General features: G+C 39.2%; 1 protein-coding gene across 8 annotated transcripts; it reads right to left on the bottom strand.

Annotated features, from left to right (window-relative positions):
• Positions 1 to 209: 209 nt before the first annotated feature.
• Positions 210 to 17,909, bottom strand: LOC143669287 (zinc finger and SCAN domain-containing protein 16-like). Of its 8 annotated transcripts, none has more exons than XM_077143933.1 (7): positions 17,693 to 17,909; positions 15,989 to 16,157; positions 15,401 to 15,506; positions 13,580 to 14,040; positions 13,301 to 13,448; positions 11,140 to 11,241; positions 210 to 3,867 (listed from the first exon to the last, which is right to left on the bottom strand). In XM_077143933.1, exons 4-7 carry the CDS (start codon positions 13,976 to 13,978, stop codon positions 2,927 to 2,929), a joined length of 1,590 nt encoding a protein of 529 aa, XP_077000048.1. In that variant the 5' UTR covers positions 13,979 to 14,040; positions 15,401 to 15,506; positions 15,989 to 16,157; positions 17,693 to 17,909; the 3' UTR covers positions 210 to 2,926. The 8 variants fall into 8 exon arrangements, with proteins under 8 accessions (XP_077000048.1, XP_077000044.1, XP_077000050.1 ...); XM_077143929.1 differs by having other exon boundaries at positions 15,324 to 15,506; positions 17,693 to 17,905; XM_077143935.1 differs by lacking the exon at positions 15,401 to 15,506.
• Between the last annotated feature and the right edge of the window lie 1,382 nt (positions 17,910 to 19,291).

Raw genomic sequence — 19,291 nt, 5'->3', positions numbered from 1 at the left:
AGGTGTACATTCTCACGTCATTATTTAAAAAGAGAAAATAATTGAACTAAGCATTCAACTCAAGAAAAAAGAAAAGTGAGAAAAAAGGGAGAAAAGAATTATCGAAGCAAAAGCAAAGTAGAAAACAGAATAGTAACAATAAATAAATCCACAAATGGAATCTTTGTAAACATATCCATAAAAATGACAAACTTATGGTAAATCTGATTGAGAGAAAAAATTTTTTAATTATAAATGACAGATGAGGAAAGTATGCTAACTAAAAAAAACTCAATGAAATTGATTATTTTCTGAGAAAAAAACCACTAATTTCAAAATCCGTTCAAACAGAAAATTCTAAATAAATTAATCTTAAAGGAAACAATTGAAAAAGTTATCAAAGGATCATCTCCAGAAGGACTCAGATAATTCTGTAGCATTTTAACCTTTTACGAAGTATTTACTACATGTGTATGATGAATTCTTTCAAACTTTTCCATTTGGAATACACAGAAAAGTAGAAAGTAAAGGGGAGAATCATTCCAATCTTATCATTTAAGTTCAATCATTATCGACAGTTATCATTTCCTTCCAACTTTTAATATTTTTACCATTTTACATGGTTGTGATTGTAGTCTAAAAACACTTCAATATGCTACTTAAAATGTTAATGTAATACTTCTCATTTTATTATCAATTTTTCATAAGTATAATTTATTTCTATATATCATCTAATAACAGCAACCTTACAGAAGAGTTAGGAAGTATACATGAGATATATAAAGTGCTTAGTACAGTGTCTAGGACACAATAGGTGCGCAACAAATAGTAACTCCTATTGTTAATGGTTTGCAAAGGGCTTTGCCTTTTGCATGGATCATTTATTTCCTTTATATTGTTTATTACTATCTTGCAACAGTGTTTTCTCTTTAGGGGGAATAGACAAGTTTCTTCCTACAAAGAAACTTTCCAGATACCCCTAAGAGAGAAGGTATGAGTTTATTTTTGCTCCTTAGAAAGACCTTTCTGCTTGGTTTGTTTTGCTGAGAAGAGTCCAGGCTGAGTTCCACAAATCAGGGCCTAGAATGATGGAAAAAAAGAGAGCTGTCCTGTGTCTCAACACCCAGAGACCCATACAGGGCTAAGATTCTGAGTGGCACCCAAGGAATACTGGACTTAGATCCTGGTTAGGATTGTTCATGTGAGCATTTAGCTTAGTGACACAAAAATAAAGGGGGCTAATTATGCTTTGAATTACTCTGAAGTCACTGAGAGGTCAATGAAAAATAAACAAGTGCTCCAGAGACCCTCAACCTCCCACTCACCTTAACTGCTGCATCTTTTTCACCTAAAATGTAACTTTGCTTCCATTTCCTCTTTCCAATTAACTTTTTCGGGCTCCTCCAACTTTTCCATTGTATCCTTTTACCACCTTTTCATTTCTCCCCCTAACTTTCTCTCCTCATAAAGTTTATCCCCACCCTTCCCTTATTCTTGGCTGCTTTTACTCTCCATCTCTCCCAAGTCTCCCATTATGGCCTCTTCCTACTGCTTTCCACAATGGCTCCTACTACTAAGTGCTTCAAATCTTGGTGATTCCCTTCCCAAATCTAGTCCTTGTATTTAGCCCCAGGTTTTCTCACTCTTATATTTAATGTTGACTCCTTTCATGAACACTTTTAAGTTTTTCATTTCACCTGGAGACTAGTCTCCAAGGATTCTGTTAGAGGGTATTACAGTTGTCTTTCAAGAAATTACTACAAATTCTATCCAAGGAAAATAAAGTGGCTTTACTGTACCTTCAGGTGCTCAAAAAATACAAATTTATTATTTTTTAAAATTTAGCCTTCAGGCCTGTTGTCAGCAGCAAAACCTTTCTTCAAAGAAAATCTTAACTCAAAGGCCAATATAGAAAACTAATTAAAGTGAGGTTGCCTTGGTGGTGAAGAGCCTTGGAATACTTCTAAGAAATCCCTAGGGCTGCTGGGGATCCCTAGGGTTCACGCAGGTAAAATGAATGAATGAATAAAGGGGGGAGCTTTGCAGTGTAAGACCACAGGAAGCTGGGTGGCAGTGGTGACCGTGTCAAACCGGAAAGTAACAATAATCAGCTCAAGTGTTGCCACGTGGGAATGTGGTACCCTGTGCAGCCGTATTATCCATTTTTGCAAAATAATCTGTAAAGTCAGATTTTACATGAAGTCTCCTGATTCTTTAGTTGCAATTATTTTAAATTTAAAAAAAAAAAACGACAAAACATTGTGCAGACAAAAAAAATGCATATGAACCAGGTATACAGTCCATTTGGTCTGTTTGCTACCTCTGGGTTAAGATATGAAAGATTACAGGGAATCTGCATGAGAAACCATCTCAATCACTCCCCAATGAACCTATCCTTACCCCACAAATCATAATTAATTTTAGTATTACAAAATAGCTTTTGTATTTCACAATGTTTTTAGTGCAGATGATTGACAGATTAATATATTTTATCAAGTTCATAAAAAAATTTTTTTCATGTATATCAGGTATTAATTCTAAACTCAAACTCCAGACAAGATTATTTCTTCAACTTCAAAAAAATAAAGGTGGAGAAAAAGGGAAAAGAATAACAGTAATTTCTTAAACCTCCAGTCATATACCTAATAGAACTGTTAGACTTCCTGAACCACTTGCTGCAGATTAAATAAGTTTGAAAGTATAGAATGGGCCCCCCCAAAGTCTCAATTCATTAGATAATGTGCCTAGTAGCAGAGCATCAGAAAGTCTTCTTTCAGGTGTTTGCCTATCTCAGTCTCCATATATATATTTATAAATCACTGTTAAAACTGCAATAGTGTTTGCAATTTTCCCTACATCACTGTATTGGTAGCATCCTTTTCTAGTTGTGCTTTTCTGATGTTCCATGGAATGAGCACAGCTGAAAAATTCTGTTCTACTTTTGATATCACTCGGCCTTTTCTTTAGTGTGGATCCGCTGATGTACAATGAGTTGTGAGCTCCGCTGGAAAGCTTTCCCGCACACATCACATTTGTTGGGCTTCTCTCCAGCGTGAATCCTTCGGTGCCCCACAAGATGTGACCTGTAACTGAAAGCTTTCCCACACACATCACACTCATATGGCCTCTCTCCACTGTGGACTCGCTGGTGTCCAATAAGACCTGAACTATGACTGAAGACCTTTCCACACTTATCACATTCATATGGTTTCTCCCCACTGTGGATTCTCTGATGATGGAAAAGGCCTGAAATTTGGCTGAAGCTTTTCCCACACTCACTACACTGGTATGGCTTCTCTCCAGTATGAACTCTCCGATGTTGAATTAGATGTGAGCTCAGGCAGAAGGCTTTCTTACAGTCATTACACTGATATGGTTTCTCTCCTGTATGGGTCCTCTGATGTCGAATAAGGCCTGAGCTGTAATGAAAAGCTTTCTCACACTCACTACACTGGAAAGGTTTCTCTCCAGTGTGGATCCTTTGATGCTGAACAAGCTGTGAACTGTAATAAAAGGCTTTCCCACACTCATCACACTGATATGATTTTAATCGGCTGTGTATTTTCTGATGGCCAACACGGTGTGAGTTCTGAGTGAAAGTTTTGCCACATATATTACACAAATAGGGTCTCTCTCCTGAATGGATTATTTTATGTCTAATGAGGCTTGACTTTCGAGTGAATCTTTTCCCGCATTCATCACACTTAAACCTTCTCTCATTTAAAGTTTTTCTCTGGTGTCTTTTTGAACAACTTGCATGTTCCTGGGTTTCTCTACATTCTAGACTCTTTCCATTGACTTGACCAGGTAACTTCCCCTGGGATTCCATATCTGCAGTAAGATCCTCCTCTTGAGTCAATTCTTCTTTATCAATTATAATCACATCATCTAAAAGAAAAAGTATAGCATTCAAATGTAATCTGGATATACAGGAAATAAAATTAAATAAATATACCAGAAATATATAGCTTAAATATACCAACAAAATGGTTTTGCAACATTCTGCAAAGTAGGAAATTGGGAAACCAAAATAGAGGAGAGGACTAGCAGGGGTTGGACTGGGAAAGTGTGGTTAAGGAAAAGAATAATGAAAAATCAGAGAGAAAGGAAAAGCAATCCAATGAACAAAAATAGTAAACAGCAGAAGAGACCATCTGAGACAAAAGTGAATTCACCATGGAAGGCCAAAAATCGACAGAGAGAAGGAATGAAAGATCAGGAACTGTAGGAGTAGCAAAAAGAGAAGTGAAGCCAACAGTGGCAGGTACCAAGTAGGAGCCATGAGGACTCTATGCAGGTTGCCCTGAAATCTCTGAAAATATTGAAAAATGGGGAATTAGAGCACAAGCAAGCATACCACTTACAAATAGGCAGAGGAAAGAGACTGAAGTCTAGAGACCTAGGACACATGGGGAAGTACAGACACTTCTTTGTCCCCAGAAGAATTCACTCTTCTTCTCATAAAGGAGAATACTGAGAATCTGTCAAGCTTGAGGTATTCAAGAATTCTCAGGCAAAAGAGTCACTAACACAGAGAAAGACTATTTAACAAAGGATAGCACATTCCCATTTGTCCATACCCAGGGAAACCACATCCCCTGAATTCTCCTGATTGCCTGTCCCCTTAATTCCTCTGAGCAGTTTGTCCTAACAGCTCACTCCTCCAGGACAGGAGATATGGCCACATACTCAATGGTTAACAGTTTCCCAAACAAAACAAAACAAACAAACAAACAAAAAACCATGAGATTTTTCCCACTCAAGGCATATTCCCCACTGAAGTAATACCCATTTACCTGAGTAAAAAGCAGAATTTGTAACATGTGGGAATAATGCAAGGAAAGGGGATATCCTTTGAATGGGTAAGAGGCATTAAGTGGAAAAAACCTTTTTTGAAGATAATTAGAGAGCTAGGAAGCAGTACAAGTTAGACCTAACTCTGGGCAGCGATATAGGATTATTTGCAATGGGCAGATATCAAAGTTGTTGAATAGCTTGGCTAAAGAGATTCTAGACTGAGGCAAGAAAGGATCCATAGTCAAACAGCAGATTCAAGACCTCTGAGAATGTGAACGAGAGACAAAGCTCACTGGCAAACTCTGAGAAAAGTGACTCTGCATCTCTGATTCTTAGGCAAGTGCCTTTCCTGTGTAAAGGCAGGAACCTGGGATGAAACAGATGTTAAAAAACATTGCCAACGGTGATCAGTCTTTCCTTGGTGATTTCTTTTAGAGTGAGGCCTGCAACAATTTCCTTGCCAAATCAGCTTGTAAAACCAGGGAGGTTAAAAAAAAACCTCCCTCTTAATGGTTATATAAGCTTATCTTAAAGTCCTTCGGCATTTAAAAACTTTAATTTATGTTACAGGTACCTTAGATATACCTGTGTGCAGGATTTAAAGGCAACTTACACAGAGGTATACACTTATACAAGAATATAGTTTTTTTCCTTAGAGTTGTCAGTAATTAAAATATGGCAAGGGATACAAATCAGGAAGGGCTGGCACTATCTCTCTGCCTGATGCCAGAACTGGAGTGGAACATGCAGGTATACATATACATAAACATACAGATACACATAGAGAAAAATTACAACCCTGTGACCAAGAACCGTGCCAAGCCACCTCCTAGAAGCCTGGGACTACATCAGTGATATCACAATGGCAACAGGAGCTCTAAAATGTCACTGTGTAGAAGTTGGCCTGGGGAACCCAGTGAAGATTAACAAGAGAACTGCTAAATGAGGAAGGAGAGAACGTAAAATAGATTTAAAAGACAAACAACTCAAAATAAGTCTAAAAATGAAATTTCAAAACATGAACTGAATGCTATGAAAGGTGGTTAACAATATTACCAGTTGGAATGTGAATTCAATCCAGATGAAATTACTGTACTCAAACAGACTGACAAAATTAGTAAAGCCATTTAAAACATATAAATTATGACACACCACCTGGCAAATAAACACGGAATTATTAAATAAAATAAGTGGAAAGGAAAAAAGGATAGGTAGTATAAAAGAACTGAAAAGAACTTTTAAAAATAAAAGTGCTAGATATTGAAATAATTTTTTTTAATTAAATGGATAAACTGGAGATAAAGGGAGAATAAATTGGAAGACAGTATGGAGGAATCCAACCAGGATGTTCCACTGAGAAGCAAAGACATAAAATATAGGAAAGAGCAGTTAAGTGAAATGAAGGCTAGATTAATAACTAGGTTCTAACAAGTATCTGATGACAGTTTCAGGAAAAATAACTTAGATATAAAAAAGAAGCACTATTTAAGGAACTAACAACTAAGAATTTCCCAGAAGTAAAGAAAAATATGGGTTATTAAAGCAAAAATCCATTCCTAGATCAAGTATGAAGAACAAAGAAAAAAACTTTATCAAGACACACTGTACTGGAACTTCAAAAAGTAAAGGTTTGGAGGAAATATAAAAGCAATAAAGAGAAAAAAATGGAATCACTTACAAAAAAACAGTCATTTAGGCTGATAGTAGTTCTTTAATCAGCAAACAATAGAGCTAGAAGACAGTGAAATAGCATTTTCAAAATGCTGAGGGAGAAGATTAACAATTTACAATTTTACCCTAGCTAAATCATGATTAAAAAGAGATGGCAAAATAAGTGTATTTTCAGACATGCAAAGACTTGCAGGCTACTAAAATAATTATTAAAGGATGAACTTCAACAAGAGTGAACCCAGAGGGAAAGTTTTGACAGAGAAGAATGGTATCCTCACAACTTGATAAAATGTCTATTTAACAATTGACTTTTAAAGAAAAACTCTGTTTCACATTTAAAAAGAAACTAGTTGTTACGAATGACCAACTATACTCTGGGGGTGGGGGGGGGGAGGGCTGGTGATAAAACAGAGCCTATTTCCCTAGTTATAGGGAAAGAACTTCAAAAAGTCCATGAAAATTTTGGAATTGAATTCCTCTGATATTGCCTTCTTCCAGCAAAATAAAGTTTCAAGCTACAGTGCTGGCAATGTATAGCTACTCCCAAGGGAGGTTTTCATATGTGGTTCAACAGATGCAGACCAATATTTGACCTTGCTACCAGACCTCTTTGTCAGAACTTAAAGAGGTGGATTATCCAAGAAACCATGTTCCATAGTGGAATTTAGGACTGAGACCATTGCTATCATTTATTTTTCAAAGATGAATGATTAGATGATCCACACTATGCCCACTCTCCACAGTGGTTGTGCTGAAATATACAATTATGTATTCTGTCTGCCCTAAAAATAATTTTGATTTACATGCCATTTGTAGATCGTACCTGATGCACTTATCTTTAATTATTCTTTCTTTAATTACCAATAGAATAAAATCTAAATTCAGGTGCTAAGCACAGAAGGGCCTTAGTGATCGACTGGAATTCCTAAAACACATTAGAATAAGTTGGAGAGCTTAAAAAAAAAAGAAAAATAAAGAAGAACAAAGTTTCAGATTCACACTTTCCAATTTTAAAATTTATTACAAAGCTACAGAAATTGGAACAGTGTGGTACTGGCACAAGGTCAGTCATTAGACCAAAGGAACAGATTTGAAAGTTCAGAAATAAACCTTCAAATCTATGGTTAACTGACTTTTGACAAGGGTGCCAAGTCTACTCAATGGGGTGAGAATAGTTTCTTCAACAAATGGTGCTTGGAAAACTGGATATCCACATGCAAAAGGATAAAAGTGGACCCTTACCTTACCTTACACTACATCCAAAAACTAAACTCCTAGAAGGAATTATAAGGGAACATCCCTAGGACTTTGTATTAGGCAATGGATTTTACACCAAAAGCAAGAGCAACAAAAAGAATATTAGATCAAGTGGACTTCATCAAAATTAAAATTTTTTGTGCATCAAAGCACATTATCAAGAAAGTGAAATAACATACAAAATGGAAGAAATATTTGGAAACCATATATCTGATAAGGATTTAATATCCAGAATATATAAAGAAATCCTACACCTCAACAACTAAAAGACAAAAAAACACAACTAAAAAGGAGGCCAAGGACTTGAATACAAATTTCTCCAAAGATGATATACAAATGGTTAAAAAGCATATGAAAAGATGTTCAACAACAATAACCATTAGGGAAATGCAAATTAAAACCACAATATGATAATGCCTCACACCAACTAGAACAGTTATTTAAAAAGCAGAAACTATTAAGTGTTGATGAGAATATGAAGAAACTGGAACTCTTTTGCAATGCTGGTAGAAATGTAAAATGGTGCAGCCACTATGAAAATCAGTTTTGTGGTTTCTTATAGAGTTCTGATATGACCAAATAATGCCACTTTAAGCAGGAACACACATCTGTAAACCAACGTTCACAATGGCCAAAAGGTGGAAGCAACACAACTGTCTGCTGATAGATGAATGGATAAACAAAATGTGGTGTATACATAAAATGGTAAAAAGAAGTGAAGTGCTGGATCATGGTTCAACATAGATGAACCTTGAGAGTATGATGTTGAGTGAAATAAGCCAAACACAAAAAAACAAATATTGTATGATCTCACTCATCTGAAATAAAGAGAATATGCAAATTCAAAGAGACAGAGATTATAGGGTATCAGGGGTGGGGGTGGAAGTGGGGAATGTGGAACTAATTTTTAACAGGTACTGAGCTTCTGTTTGTAATGATGGAAAAGTTTTGGTAATGGATGGTGGTATGGTAGCACAACACTGTGAATATAATTAACACCACGGAATCGTATACTTGGAAGTGGTTAAAATGTTGTATATATGTTATCACAATAAAAATTAAAAAAAAAAAAAAAAAAGAGGGAAATAACAACAAAGAACTCCCTGGGCTCCACCTCAGTTCAAATGAAAGGAATTTTTGAGGATGGGGTCCAGGCCCTGATATATATTTTTTTTATTTTTTATTTTTTTCCCCTGATATATTTTTAAAGTCACCAAGATGTACAATGAGGGTTTGAAATCTGATGTGAGAATGTCCCTGCCTACCTTTCCAGTTTCATTTCCCCTAACTCTCCACCCTCCTCACATTTTATATTCCATCAGTACTAATGATTTAAGACCACAGTCTCTGCAGAGGAAAGGCTTAAATTTCCAATTTTGCCATTTAGTAATATGACATCTTAGGAATCAAGCCAACACCTGCCAGTACCTACCTAAAAGACTCCAAGGGCAGCAGTGATCTGCAGACCAGAGTGAGCACTAATGTTCATAATGATAAGCTTTAGTCATCAAGAAAAGGATAGAAGTGTATTAAGTTTACTCTAAGAATATGTTATACATCTTAGTGAGATGCCCATTAGTAGACTAATGCAAATAATAAAGTTCTGCCCAACAAACAGCAAGCTCCATGTTTGTGTATAACCTGGTCAGTTTCAGAAATTTTGGGTATTTGTGTCACACCTGAGACTCAGAGATGGAGCTCTGAGGTTATGAAAGTCAGTGGTACCCCATACACCAACTGTTGAAAAAGTTGAAAGAGGGATCAGACTTCGACTAGAGATATGAATGAAGCTGATTTGGATAGGTCTAAAATAAATCAGAATACAGGGTAAAGGATGATATGGCCAATATTTTCAAACTTCAACTTTCGTTTGAGACCAAAGGGAGAGATATTTATTTGGTGCAAAATTTAGTAGCACATTACCTAACTTAATCTGTATGGTCAGTTTAGCTGAACACCATAAATACAGGGAATCTTGAATAGGGCATGAGATCTTGTTAGTTCATGCAGGTTGCTGTGGTATCCTGATATATCCCAGAGTGATTTGGGGAATGAATGAAGAAGTGTTTGCGGGGTCCCCTTGGGGGACTGAGGAGAAAGAAGGAGGTATCCAATTTCCCCATCTGGGGAATTCCTGGTGTTCTCATAAGGAGTGGAGATACCCAAGTCAATAGGCTGAGCCCTCGATCTTGGGGTCTGCCCTTATGAAACTTATTCCTGCAAAGGAGAGGCTAGGCCTACTTATGATTATTCCTAAGAATCACCTTCAGAGAACCTTTTCTGTTGCTCAGATGTGGCCTCTCTCTAAACCAACTCACTGCCCTTCCCCCTCTACGTGGGACATGACTCCCAGGGACATAAATCTCCCTGGCAACGTGGGACAGAACTCCCAGGATGAGCCAGGACCCAGCATCATGGGACTGAGGGGGCCTTCTTGACCAATAGAGAGGAAGAGAGAAACGAGACAAAATTAAACTTCAGTGGGTGAGAGATTTCAAACAGGGTTGAGAGGTTATCCTGAAGGTTATTCTTATGCATTACACAGATATTCCTTTTTAGTTTATGGTGCATTGGAGTGGCTGGAGGGAAGTACCTGAAACTGTTGAGCTGTGTTCTAGTAGCCGTGATTCTTGAAGACGATTGTGCAACAACATAGCTTTTGCAATGTAACTGTGTGATTGTGGAAACCTTGTGTCTGATGTTCCTTTTGTTCATGGTATGGATAAATGAGTAAAAAAATATGGATAAAAAATGAATAAATAGTGGAGGGATGAGGATAAAATAAATTGGGTGGATTGAAATGCTAGTAGTCAGTGAAAGGGAGGGGTATAGGATGTATGAATTTTTTCTTTTTCTTTCTTTTTCTGGAGTGATGCAAATGTTCTAAAAATAATCATGGTGATGGATACACAGCTATGTGATGATGTTGCAAGCCACTGACTGTATACTATGTACGGACTGTGCGTGCATGAAGATTTCTTGATAAAAATATTTTAAAAAATAAAAATAAAACCCAGCAAGCTCGTTATTTTAGGAAAACTCTAGCATGTGAATTATCTTTTTTTCTGACAATGATGTCACTAGATAATTTGGAAACAGAATTTACAAATTAGACTAGGATGATCAAACATATAGTGAGAAATATCCTACAATGATTAAAAATTCTTCCTATGTAAATGAAGAAGACTATGATGAAGAAAATATAACTCATATTTTTTAGATGACTCTATTTCTATCAATAATATTAATTTCTCTTGGTAAAAGCTGGCGTTACTCCCACCCAACAGACAGGAGGGTTCCAATCCTGATATCTTTGATCTCTTGTTCAAGCCAGGAGGAGGATATCCTCTACAGTGTTAGGACAAGCGATCTAGCTATTGTAGCCCCCCAGCCCTCTCCATTCCCATCTGTAACTGCCTTATTTTTGTTTCTCACAATGTTGAGTTGGAGCTGCAGCAACAGTCTCCATAGTGGGCCTTATTCTTCTCCTGCCTCTCCAATCCAATTGACATGAGCGAACAGGGCATACATTAGTGTCTGCTCAGAAACCAAAACAAGAACAAAAAAGAAAAGAGAAAAGAAAAGAGGAAAAGAGAATATAAACGTTTTTTTAGGGCCTTTACAATTCTGTTTCAGATCACTTCGTTAGCATTATTCCTCTACCACACCCAAAGCCTCAGCCAACCTAACCCACCCACGTCTGCTTATGATTTTTACTTTTCCACATTATTCCTCAAGGTTAGTCTTCATCATTCACCTTTATTAAGCATCACCTACATATCAGTTGCTGTAGAATACAGAGATGAAAATCCTTGACATGAAGGATCTTCAGAAAGGAGAAATGATAATACAGGATGCTAAATGCTATGCTGGAGGTATGCACAAGTGCATCTCATAACTTAAGACATGTAAGGAGGTATCAAGAAGGTGACAGCTGAGTTGAGGCTTGAAACATGAGTTGTTTGGGCAGAAGAGTAAAGGAAGGTGTGGTGACAGATGTTGTTCTGAGTTCAATGGCATAGTGGTGGTGGTGGAGTGAGTGTGTGTGTGTGTGTGTGTGTGTGTGTGTGTGAATGGGGGTTGTGGGGATTTGGGATGATGTGGAACACAGTACAGAAAAAAAAACGGACACACTGGGAGTAAATAAATGGGTCGAGTGACTACAAATCTCAACGTGACTGACAAAGAGAATAGCGGAACAGAGAGCTAAAAGGAGGGCTGGGTATGTTTTTTATGCTTCTTGATGTTTACTGCACAAGGAACCCAGTTCAAATCCCAGCCACCCTGTTACCACCAGGGCCTGAAAAGACAGATTTCTTGCTCCTCTGACTGTGATCTCTGATTTGGCACATGCTCTCAAATCCTGTCTTGTTATGGACACTCAATTTCTTTAGGGCAGAGAGAGCTTATAGAACACAGATCTGGGCCTTACCTACAGTAGAAGTTAAAGATTAAATTCTTTTTGGGAGGGGTGGGGTGGGTGGACGGGAGGGGATACATGGGCTGGGAATCGAACCAGGGTCACCTGTATGGCAGGGCAGCATTCTATCATTGAACCACCCTTGCACCTGATTGACTTCTTTTTTTTTTCCCCTTTGTATGTTATATGACAGGGGTCACATTTCATTTTTTTTCCATGTGAATATACCCTTATTGTAGCACTATTTGTTGAATTTTTGTTTGGTTTTTCATTTGTTTGGGAAGTGCATGGGCCAGAAATTGAACCTGGGTCTCCTGCATGGCTGGTGAGAATTCTACCACTAAACTACCCCTCACGCCCCGACTGACATTTTTTTTTGTTGCATCGCCAGGTACCAGAAAAATGAACCTGGGTCTCCAGCATGGTAGGCGAGAAATCTACCTGCTGAGCCACCATGGCCTGCCCCAACTGACTTTTTTTTTTTTTTTTTTTTAAGAGAGAGGGAGGAAAGGAAGGAAAGACAGAGAAGGAAGGAAGGATGGAAGGAAGGAAGGGAGGAAGAAAGGGAAACATCTTGTTTTATTATATTTTGTTTGTTTGTTTGTTTTTTACATGGGCTGGGGCCGGGAATCGAACCGAGGTCCTTCGGCATAGCAGGCAAGCACTCTTGCCCGCTGAGCCACCGCGGCCCGCCCCCAACTGACTTTTAATACAATGTACAAAGCCTTCATGCCTGGCCCCTGATCACCTTGTCTCTGTCATTTTCTCCTCTCTATACTCCTGTCACACTAGCCTTCTTACAGTTTCTCAAATCCATTAAGTTCTTTCCCACTCCAGAGTTTTTATATATACTCTTTCAGCCTAGAATGCTGCTTCTTCCACTATTCACTTGGATAATTCCTACCCCATCTTTAGGATTCAGCTCCATATTACTTCTCCCCGACTCCCATACAATTTGTAATGGAATATTCATGTGTGCGTTTATTTGTTTAATGTCTCTGTCACGAGACTTATTGTAAACTGCATGAAATCAAGGATCATGTCTGCTTTGTTCAGTGTATGCCTAGTGCTTAGTACAATGTCTATCACATAAGAAGTAATCAATATATTTTTGCTGAATGATGAATGATTCTAAGGTCTCTAGGGGATCCAGATGTTTTAAGTGTCAACACTAACCACAATTTTGCTGGTGTTGAGGGTCCTGAGATTCACCCTTAAGCTGGGTCTCCACGGGCTGAGGCTGAAGATAGCTTGTTTCCTTAGCTGGGTCCAGAAGCACTGATGTCTCAGAGAGTACTTCCTGTGCACAGGCCTGGGCTGAAACCTGAGGACAAGCAGGCTCATTTGGGCATTTGAAGAGCCAATGGTGTACATGATCTCCGAGAGCCCCAAAAAGGACCACCATGGATACCCAATCCCAGAACTCCCACCATATAGCATTCGGCCATGTCCTACCTGCTGTCCTGGTTCATCCAGCTCCCTCTCCAGATCCTCTAGCATGGTCACTGCCTCTTCACCACTCTCTGGATGATGCTCCTGCACCCAGGCCTGGAGTTCCTCAGGAAGGATGGTCAGGAATTGCTCCAACACCAGCAAGTCCAACATCTGCTCCTTGGTGAGCATCTCAGGCCTTAACCACTCACAGCAGAGCACCCACAGCTGGGTCAAAGCCTCACGAGGCCCAGGAGTCTCTTTGTAGCAGAACTGCCGGAAGCGCCGGCGAAATAACTCCTGGTTGTTTCGGCTGCTCCCTTGTGAGCCAGATTCCTGGCCCCAGCCAAGCCCCTCTTTGTGGTTTACTTTGAAGAACCCCTTTGACTCTTCAAGAGCCTGTGGAAGCAGCATGGTGGCCATCTCCACTCCAATGTGCTGAGAGGAGGACTGCAGCTACAAGTGTTATATCTCAGGGCTCACTCCTAAGGTTACAGAAACCACAGTTAAAACGAGAAACATATACACAGTTTGATGCATAAGAAGTCACTCACTTAGTCTGTCTTTTGGTTTTGGAAGAAAAAGGAGGCTTGACCCAAAATTAAAGATAATTTTAAAATAAAATTTTAAGGCACTTCCAATCTATTGTACCAAGTAGGAGAAGGAATGTTTGTCAAGATACAGCATTCTTGACCACAAAGAAACTGTTGGATGTTTGCTTCCTCAAAATAATACCAAAACAACCTGTTGATAAAGCAAAATTGAGCTTATCCTTACTACTGTTAGAGAACACTACCTTGATGGAGCCTTGGTAGCACCTCTGAGAGAGAAAGGGAAAGCCAGAATGTTTATACTGTTTGGGGTGTTTAAAGCAGTTCTTTCAAAAGCAGGATTTGGATTGGAAAAAAGATCATGATATAATAGTTGAGAACTGATAGACACTGCTAGGCGAAGGTTCTGAGGTGAGAGTTTCAAAAAGTCTGGTTGCTATCCACTGAAAAGGTGAAGTTTTATATTCATTTAGATGGACTTTTTGCAGGGGAAGTTCTTGAAATACAGTTATTTGCAATTTGTATCTTCTTGGGCAAGAATTTCCTGAAATAGTAGCCAAGTTGATAAAAGACAATGGAATAGTAATGTCTTATTAGTGAAGACAGCTGAATTGTAAAATCGTATTGTAGATAAGCTGTGAACGTGAATGTTTCAGTCTTCCAAGTAATACAGGTAAGCAGAGCCTACCTGTTGTAGACTATCAACTGATTAGCATGGTGGGCAGTGGTTAAGGACATAAGATTCCTAAAGACTTGGGCTTGTTTACTGACATATTCTCTCAAGTGTAGTGGCTTAACCTCTCTAAACTTCTTTTTCTTCACCTGTAAAAACCTCTTGGAGGTTTGTTTTTTAGCTTTTACTCTGAAATAATTTCAGACTTAAAGAATATTCCCCAAAAAGGTACAAAACAGTCCCTGTACCTCTTACCAAGCTTCTCCTAATGTTGACACCTTACATAACCATAGCACAACCACAAAACCAGTTAAATACAATTGATACAAGGCAATAAACCAAACTACAGCCACTATGTAAGATTGTTTTGAGAATCATTATGGAAAGCATTAGGCTCAGTGCCTTTATATTTGGCAAGACCTGCAGTTATCACTAGGCCTCGGTCATCTAGGCGCTGGCTTGGGAGCTCACAAATTCATGCTCAGGCACACTTTCAGTTTCCGTGCACACGTAAGACATGTATGTGTAGGAGATCTTCTAATACCTTTTCTGTGCCGATCATCTGTTACCCACTTGGCATCTTTCAGAAACAATTCATTTCTCCTAGGCCCTAAAGGCTACCTTAGGTGAATGTAGGGTGGACTTGAAGAAAGGCTGTTTCAGGAATCATTCAAGATAAAGGATATGGGGCCGCTTCTACAGGTTGCCTTCCACTAGTTTTGATCTTCTAAAGAATAAAACAAAAAAGGAGTTAACCAGGCATACTACATTAACCGAACTGGAACACAAACGGTGAACAACTAATGAGCCCTAGATTCAGGAAAGTTAGGCTCCCTGGGTTCCCTGAGTCAAAAGGAACTGACAGACGCCACTAAAGGCTTCCCGAAGAGGACCGCAGCGTCGGAGGAACGGGTGGTCCGCACAGACTCACCAGGATTGGCACCTGTGACCCAAAAGTACGCGTCTCAGAAATATCTATGAGTGCCAGGCCGGAGGCGGGACCTAGGAAGCCAGGAGGCGCTAGCCGAGCCAGGGCACAGTCACCTGCCCGTCGGCCCCTGTGGGCCGAACCTTCCAAAGCGGGGCTGCTCGAGGAGCGGGCTCCACCCACCCGTGCCTGGCTAACCTGCAGAACCCCCCGGGTGCCCCGCTAACCTCCCACCGGTCTTACCCAGGCCCGGGGTACGGAACCTCCCAGACCTAACTAACCAATTCGCGCCACTGGCTCGCTGCTGGCGGAAGTGCATCTGCGGACCCGGCCCTCCGGGCGTCTGCCCTTCCGGCGGCTCCAGCGGAGTCTCGCGGTTTAGCGTCCTCCGGCGCGTCGGGACGCGTAAAAGGGCCGGGCTACCAGTGTGGCGCGTCAGAATAATTGCTCCTGCGAACAGAAAGACGAGAGCTTTAATAACAGTTTAGCAATTCGTGGATTGGGCAACACCAGGAAAAAGCAGGTTTCCAAAGCATTCAGGGAACATTGGGAATTTGTAGTAAAAAAAAAAAAGCGGTTGTGAAGCGAGTTTCTCTTCTAATGGCTTATTGGAACATCAAGGCAGAAATAAACTTGTCGGATTGGTCAGAACTTAGGCCTCTTTTTCTTGGTTTGTTTTCTGTAAGTCTTGTTCTCTAAGCCGGGCATTTCTGAAGTCTGATTGTGTCACGTAGGGCGTCCACGTTTTGCCCCTCCATTGCAGAGAGCTACTTTGTAACCCAGGGCCTGAAGGTCAATTTAGAATTCCTTTCACCGGGGTTTTGATTCATCCTTATAAAAAAGGCCTCATCCGCACTAAACATTATGAAGAGCCTGATGGATCACACCATTCCTGAGGTTTAAAGGTCAAGACGTAATGAAACCTAGCTGAGCTACTCCACTGCAGTTTACTTCTTCAGCAACTTCTGTATTATGCACATGAAGCTTTCCAAGAGCCAAGGTGCATATGCTGCATGGAGCCCTCTCTATCTTACACAGGGCTGGAAATCTCACTGTAAGATCGGATGTTTGTACAAACATCAGGATAGATGTAACCTTATCCAGGTCTTATAGATGTGGAACTTTTCTAAGATGCACAGACTTTCATAGAATAGTTCATGCTGAAAACTTTATGTTTTCAACAAGCCATTATGATTAAGATGACTGATGTTGTGTTGGAATCAGTTACCTTTATACAGTGGGTGCTGATCCTATTACTTTATTTCTGTGGTAGACTGCATTTTTAATGTGATGCCATATTACATTTAGAATGATTGCCTTTGATAGTTTTTTTCCTAGTTCTGTTTGTGTGGGTATGTATATGTGTAAGAGGCCAGTTGGGTGACACTGGCTTCATTCCATTTGAGCATTATACAATATGTGTAAATTGCAAAAAATTGTTATGATTATCACCAACGCCCTTCATTTAATATGCTTGAACTGTCACCTTATACATGTTAATTAAGCATCTAGAATAAAAGCCAGAATATAATTAAGTACTGCCTTTGTAAAATACAAAATATAGTTCTATACTAAACTGAAACATAAACTAACCTTTAACAGTGTAATGGTACTTACTGAGCTATAGCATAACTATTTAGTTTTATTTGAGATTTTCTAGTCATTGCATAATGGAAACTTCTCTCTTCTAAAACTTACTTATCTTACTTTGAGAAATAATCACTATGTATTCTAGCATTCTTACGTTATCATTATACAAACTAGCTACTTTGGAATTGTCTTAGAATGTTATCATTGTTCCATTTCCTGACTCCTGCCTGCAAACGAAATGGCAATAACACTTTATCCTGATATTTTTGTTTTATGCTTTTACCAAATACATATGTATAAATAAAAGTTAAATTTCAAAACAAAAAAAAAAAAAAAAAAAAAAAAGGCCTCATCCTTATAAAAAAAAAGGGGGGGGGGGGAGTCCGAGTACTGACTGCCACATTGCTGAGTCCCTCCTCTCGCCGAGGTGTTGTGTGGCCGGCCAGGACTCTGCCGAAGTGCTGCTCCTCCATTCCAGTCCAGTCACCTCTCCCATCCTGCCACCAACTTTCCCTGGCTAGCCAACATCATGCGTCCTGACTGTCGTCATTTCAGTCCATTTGCCAGGCTGACACGTCGCTCAACCGAAATGTGTCGGCAGTGTTCCCATCAGTGCAAGCATGCAGTCTTGATGGATCAACGACCCAAAGGAAAGGAAGGAAAAGGAGAATTAAGGCACAGTACATGATAGACTCTGTTCTGCGCGCTCCATTCATTGCAACCCGTAACACATAGAAGTGAAGTGACTGCCTAGGTTCTCACAGTCCAAGAGGCAGAGTCAGGATGAGCACCTTGCATCAGTGACCCTGGGATGTCTACAGTGGGGCCAGACTACAGCGCCCCACAGCCAGAGAACACTGCTTCCTTTAAAATGATGTAATTTCCGGGCTTATTTTAAAATGCAACTGCTACAAGGGTCTTTTAAATGTATTAAGGAAATTTAAGAACCACCTATCAGGTGCAGTGCTGTTCTAAACTGCTCAGTGCTGGTGTATATGCCAGGAGTAGAGAGGATGGTTCTGGCCTTAAGCGTCCTACAGTCTACTTGGGGACAACAGGTACCATACCTGTGCTTAAGGGTATGGAGTTGGTCAAACTTGGAATCCCAAGTTCTACATTTACTAGCTAAACCTATCCAAAGCCATTTCTTCTACAAATTGGATATAATATTTACTAGTATTTACTTCACAGAAATATTGTGATGAATTAGAAAATACTACAACTAAGTACATTGTTATGTAAGAACACAGCACTTAGTAAATTGATATTTTCATAAGGATTACAATAAAATTCACTAGAAACTTGATTTCTTACCTCTAGGCAAGAATTCCCTTTGTTCTAGGCAGTAAGTTTTATGAGGTTACAGACTGTCTTTTCATTTTTATTGCATATTATACAGAGTGGCAACTTATTTGATTATATTTCATTTTAATTTCTGGGTGAGTGATACAGAGATTAAGTCTTTCAAAGTATTCAGTGGCAGATAATTCTTCAAAAAGTTTCTTGAAGAATATTGGAATGCAGGAAGGGAGTTGATGTCACTTCCTTGGGCTGCAATTTATAAAGGAAGCTTCCATTCTGGTGGCTTTTTAAGCCGTCTATGTAGTTTGCTGATTTATAGGACTCACAGAGAACAGAAAAAGTTAAATAAATGACTTAGATATTCAGGAGGCAAATGTAGATGGACTGTGGCAAAGCAGATCACTTTTCTAGGAAGCAGAGGTGATATTATATTGAAGTGGTGGTTGTGACCAGATTGAAATTAGATTAAGGTGTTTGTGTTTAATTCAGGATACCCTTTAAGGGGAAAGATGAGCTGTAATATTTTTAAGACTTTTTTTTAAGTTTCAGGAAACAAAACAAAACTTCGTTGTCTATAATAAGTCATGTTTGAGTCTGAGAAACTTTAGGTTGAAGTGAAAAGAATAAAGAATCATTTTTTTTCCCAATCCAGTTTTTTTTTTTGCATGGGCAGACACCGGGAATCAAACCAG

The sequence above is a fragment of the Tamandua tetradactyla genome, chromosome 25 (assembly GCF_023851605.1).
Source record: "Tamandua tetradactyla isolate mTamTet1 chromosome 25, mTamTet1.pri, whole genome shotgun sequence".
NCBI lineage: Eukaryota > Metazoa > Chordata > Mammalia > Pilosa > Myrmecophagidae > Tamandua > Tamandua tetradactyla.
This window is presented reverse-complemented; position numbering and strand designations above follow the sequence as displayed.

Excerpts from the sequence above, each read along its gene's own strand:
- LOC143669287 (XM_077143933.1), bottom strand. The coding sequence starts at position 13,978 with ATGGCCACCATGCTGCTTCCACAGGCTCTTGAAGAGTCAAAGGGGTTC. Across the intron at positions 13,449-13,579 it reads TGGATGAACCAGGACAGCAG|GTTTCAGCCCAGGCCTGTGC; the intron begins GTAGGACATGGC and ends GCTTGTCCTCAG. Across the intron at positions 11,242-13,300 it reads TCAACACCAGCAAAATTGTG|ACACTAATGTATGCCCTGTT; the intron begins GTTAGTGTTGAC and ends GTTTCTGAGCAG.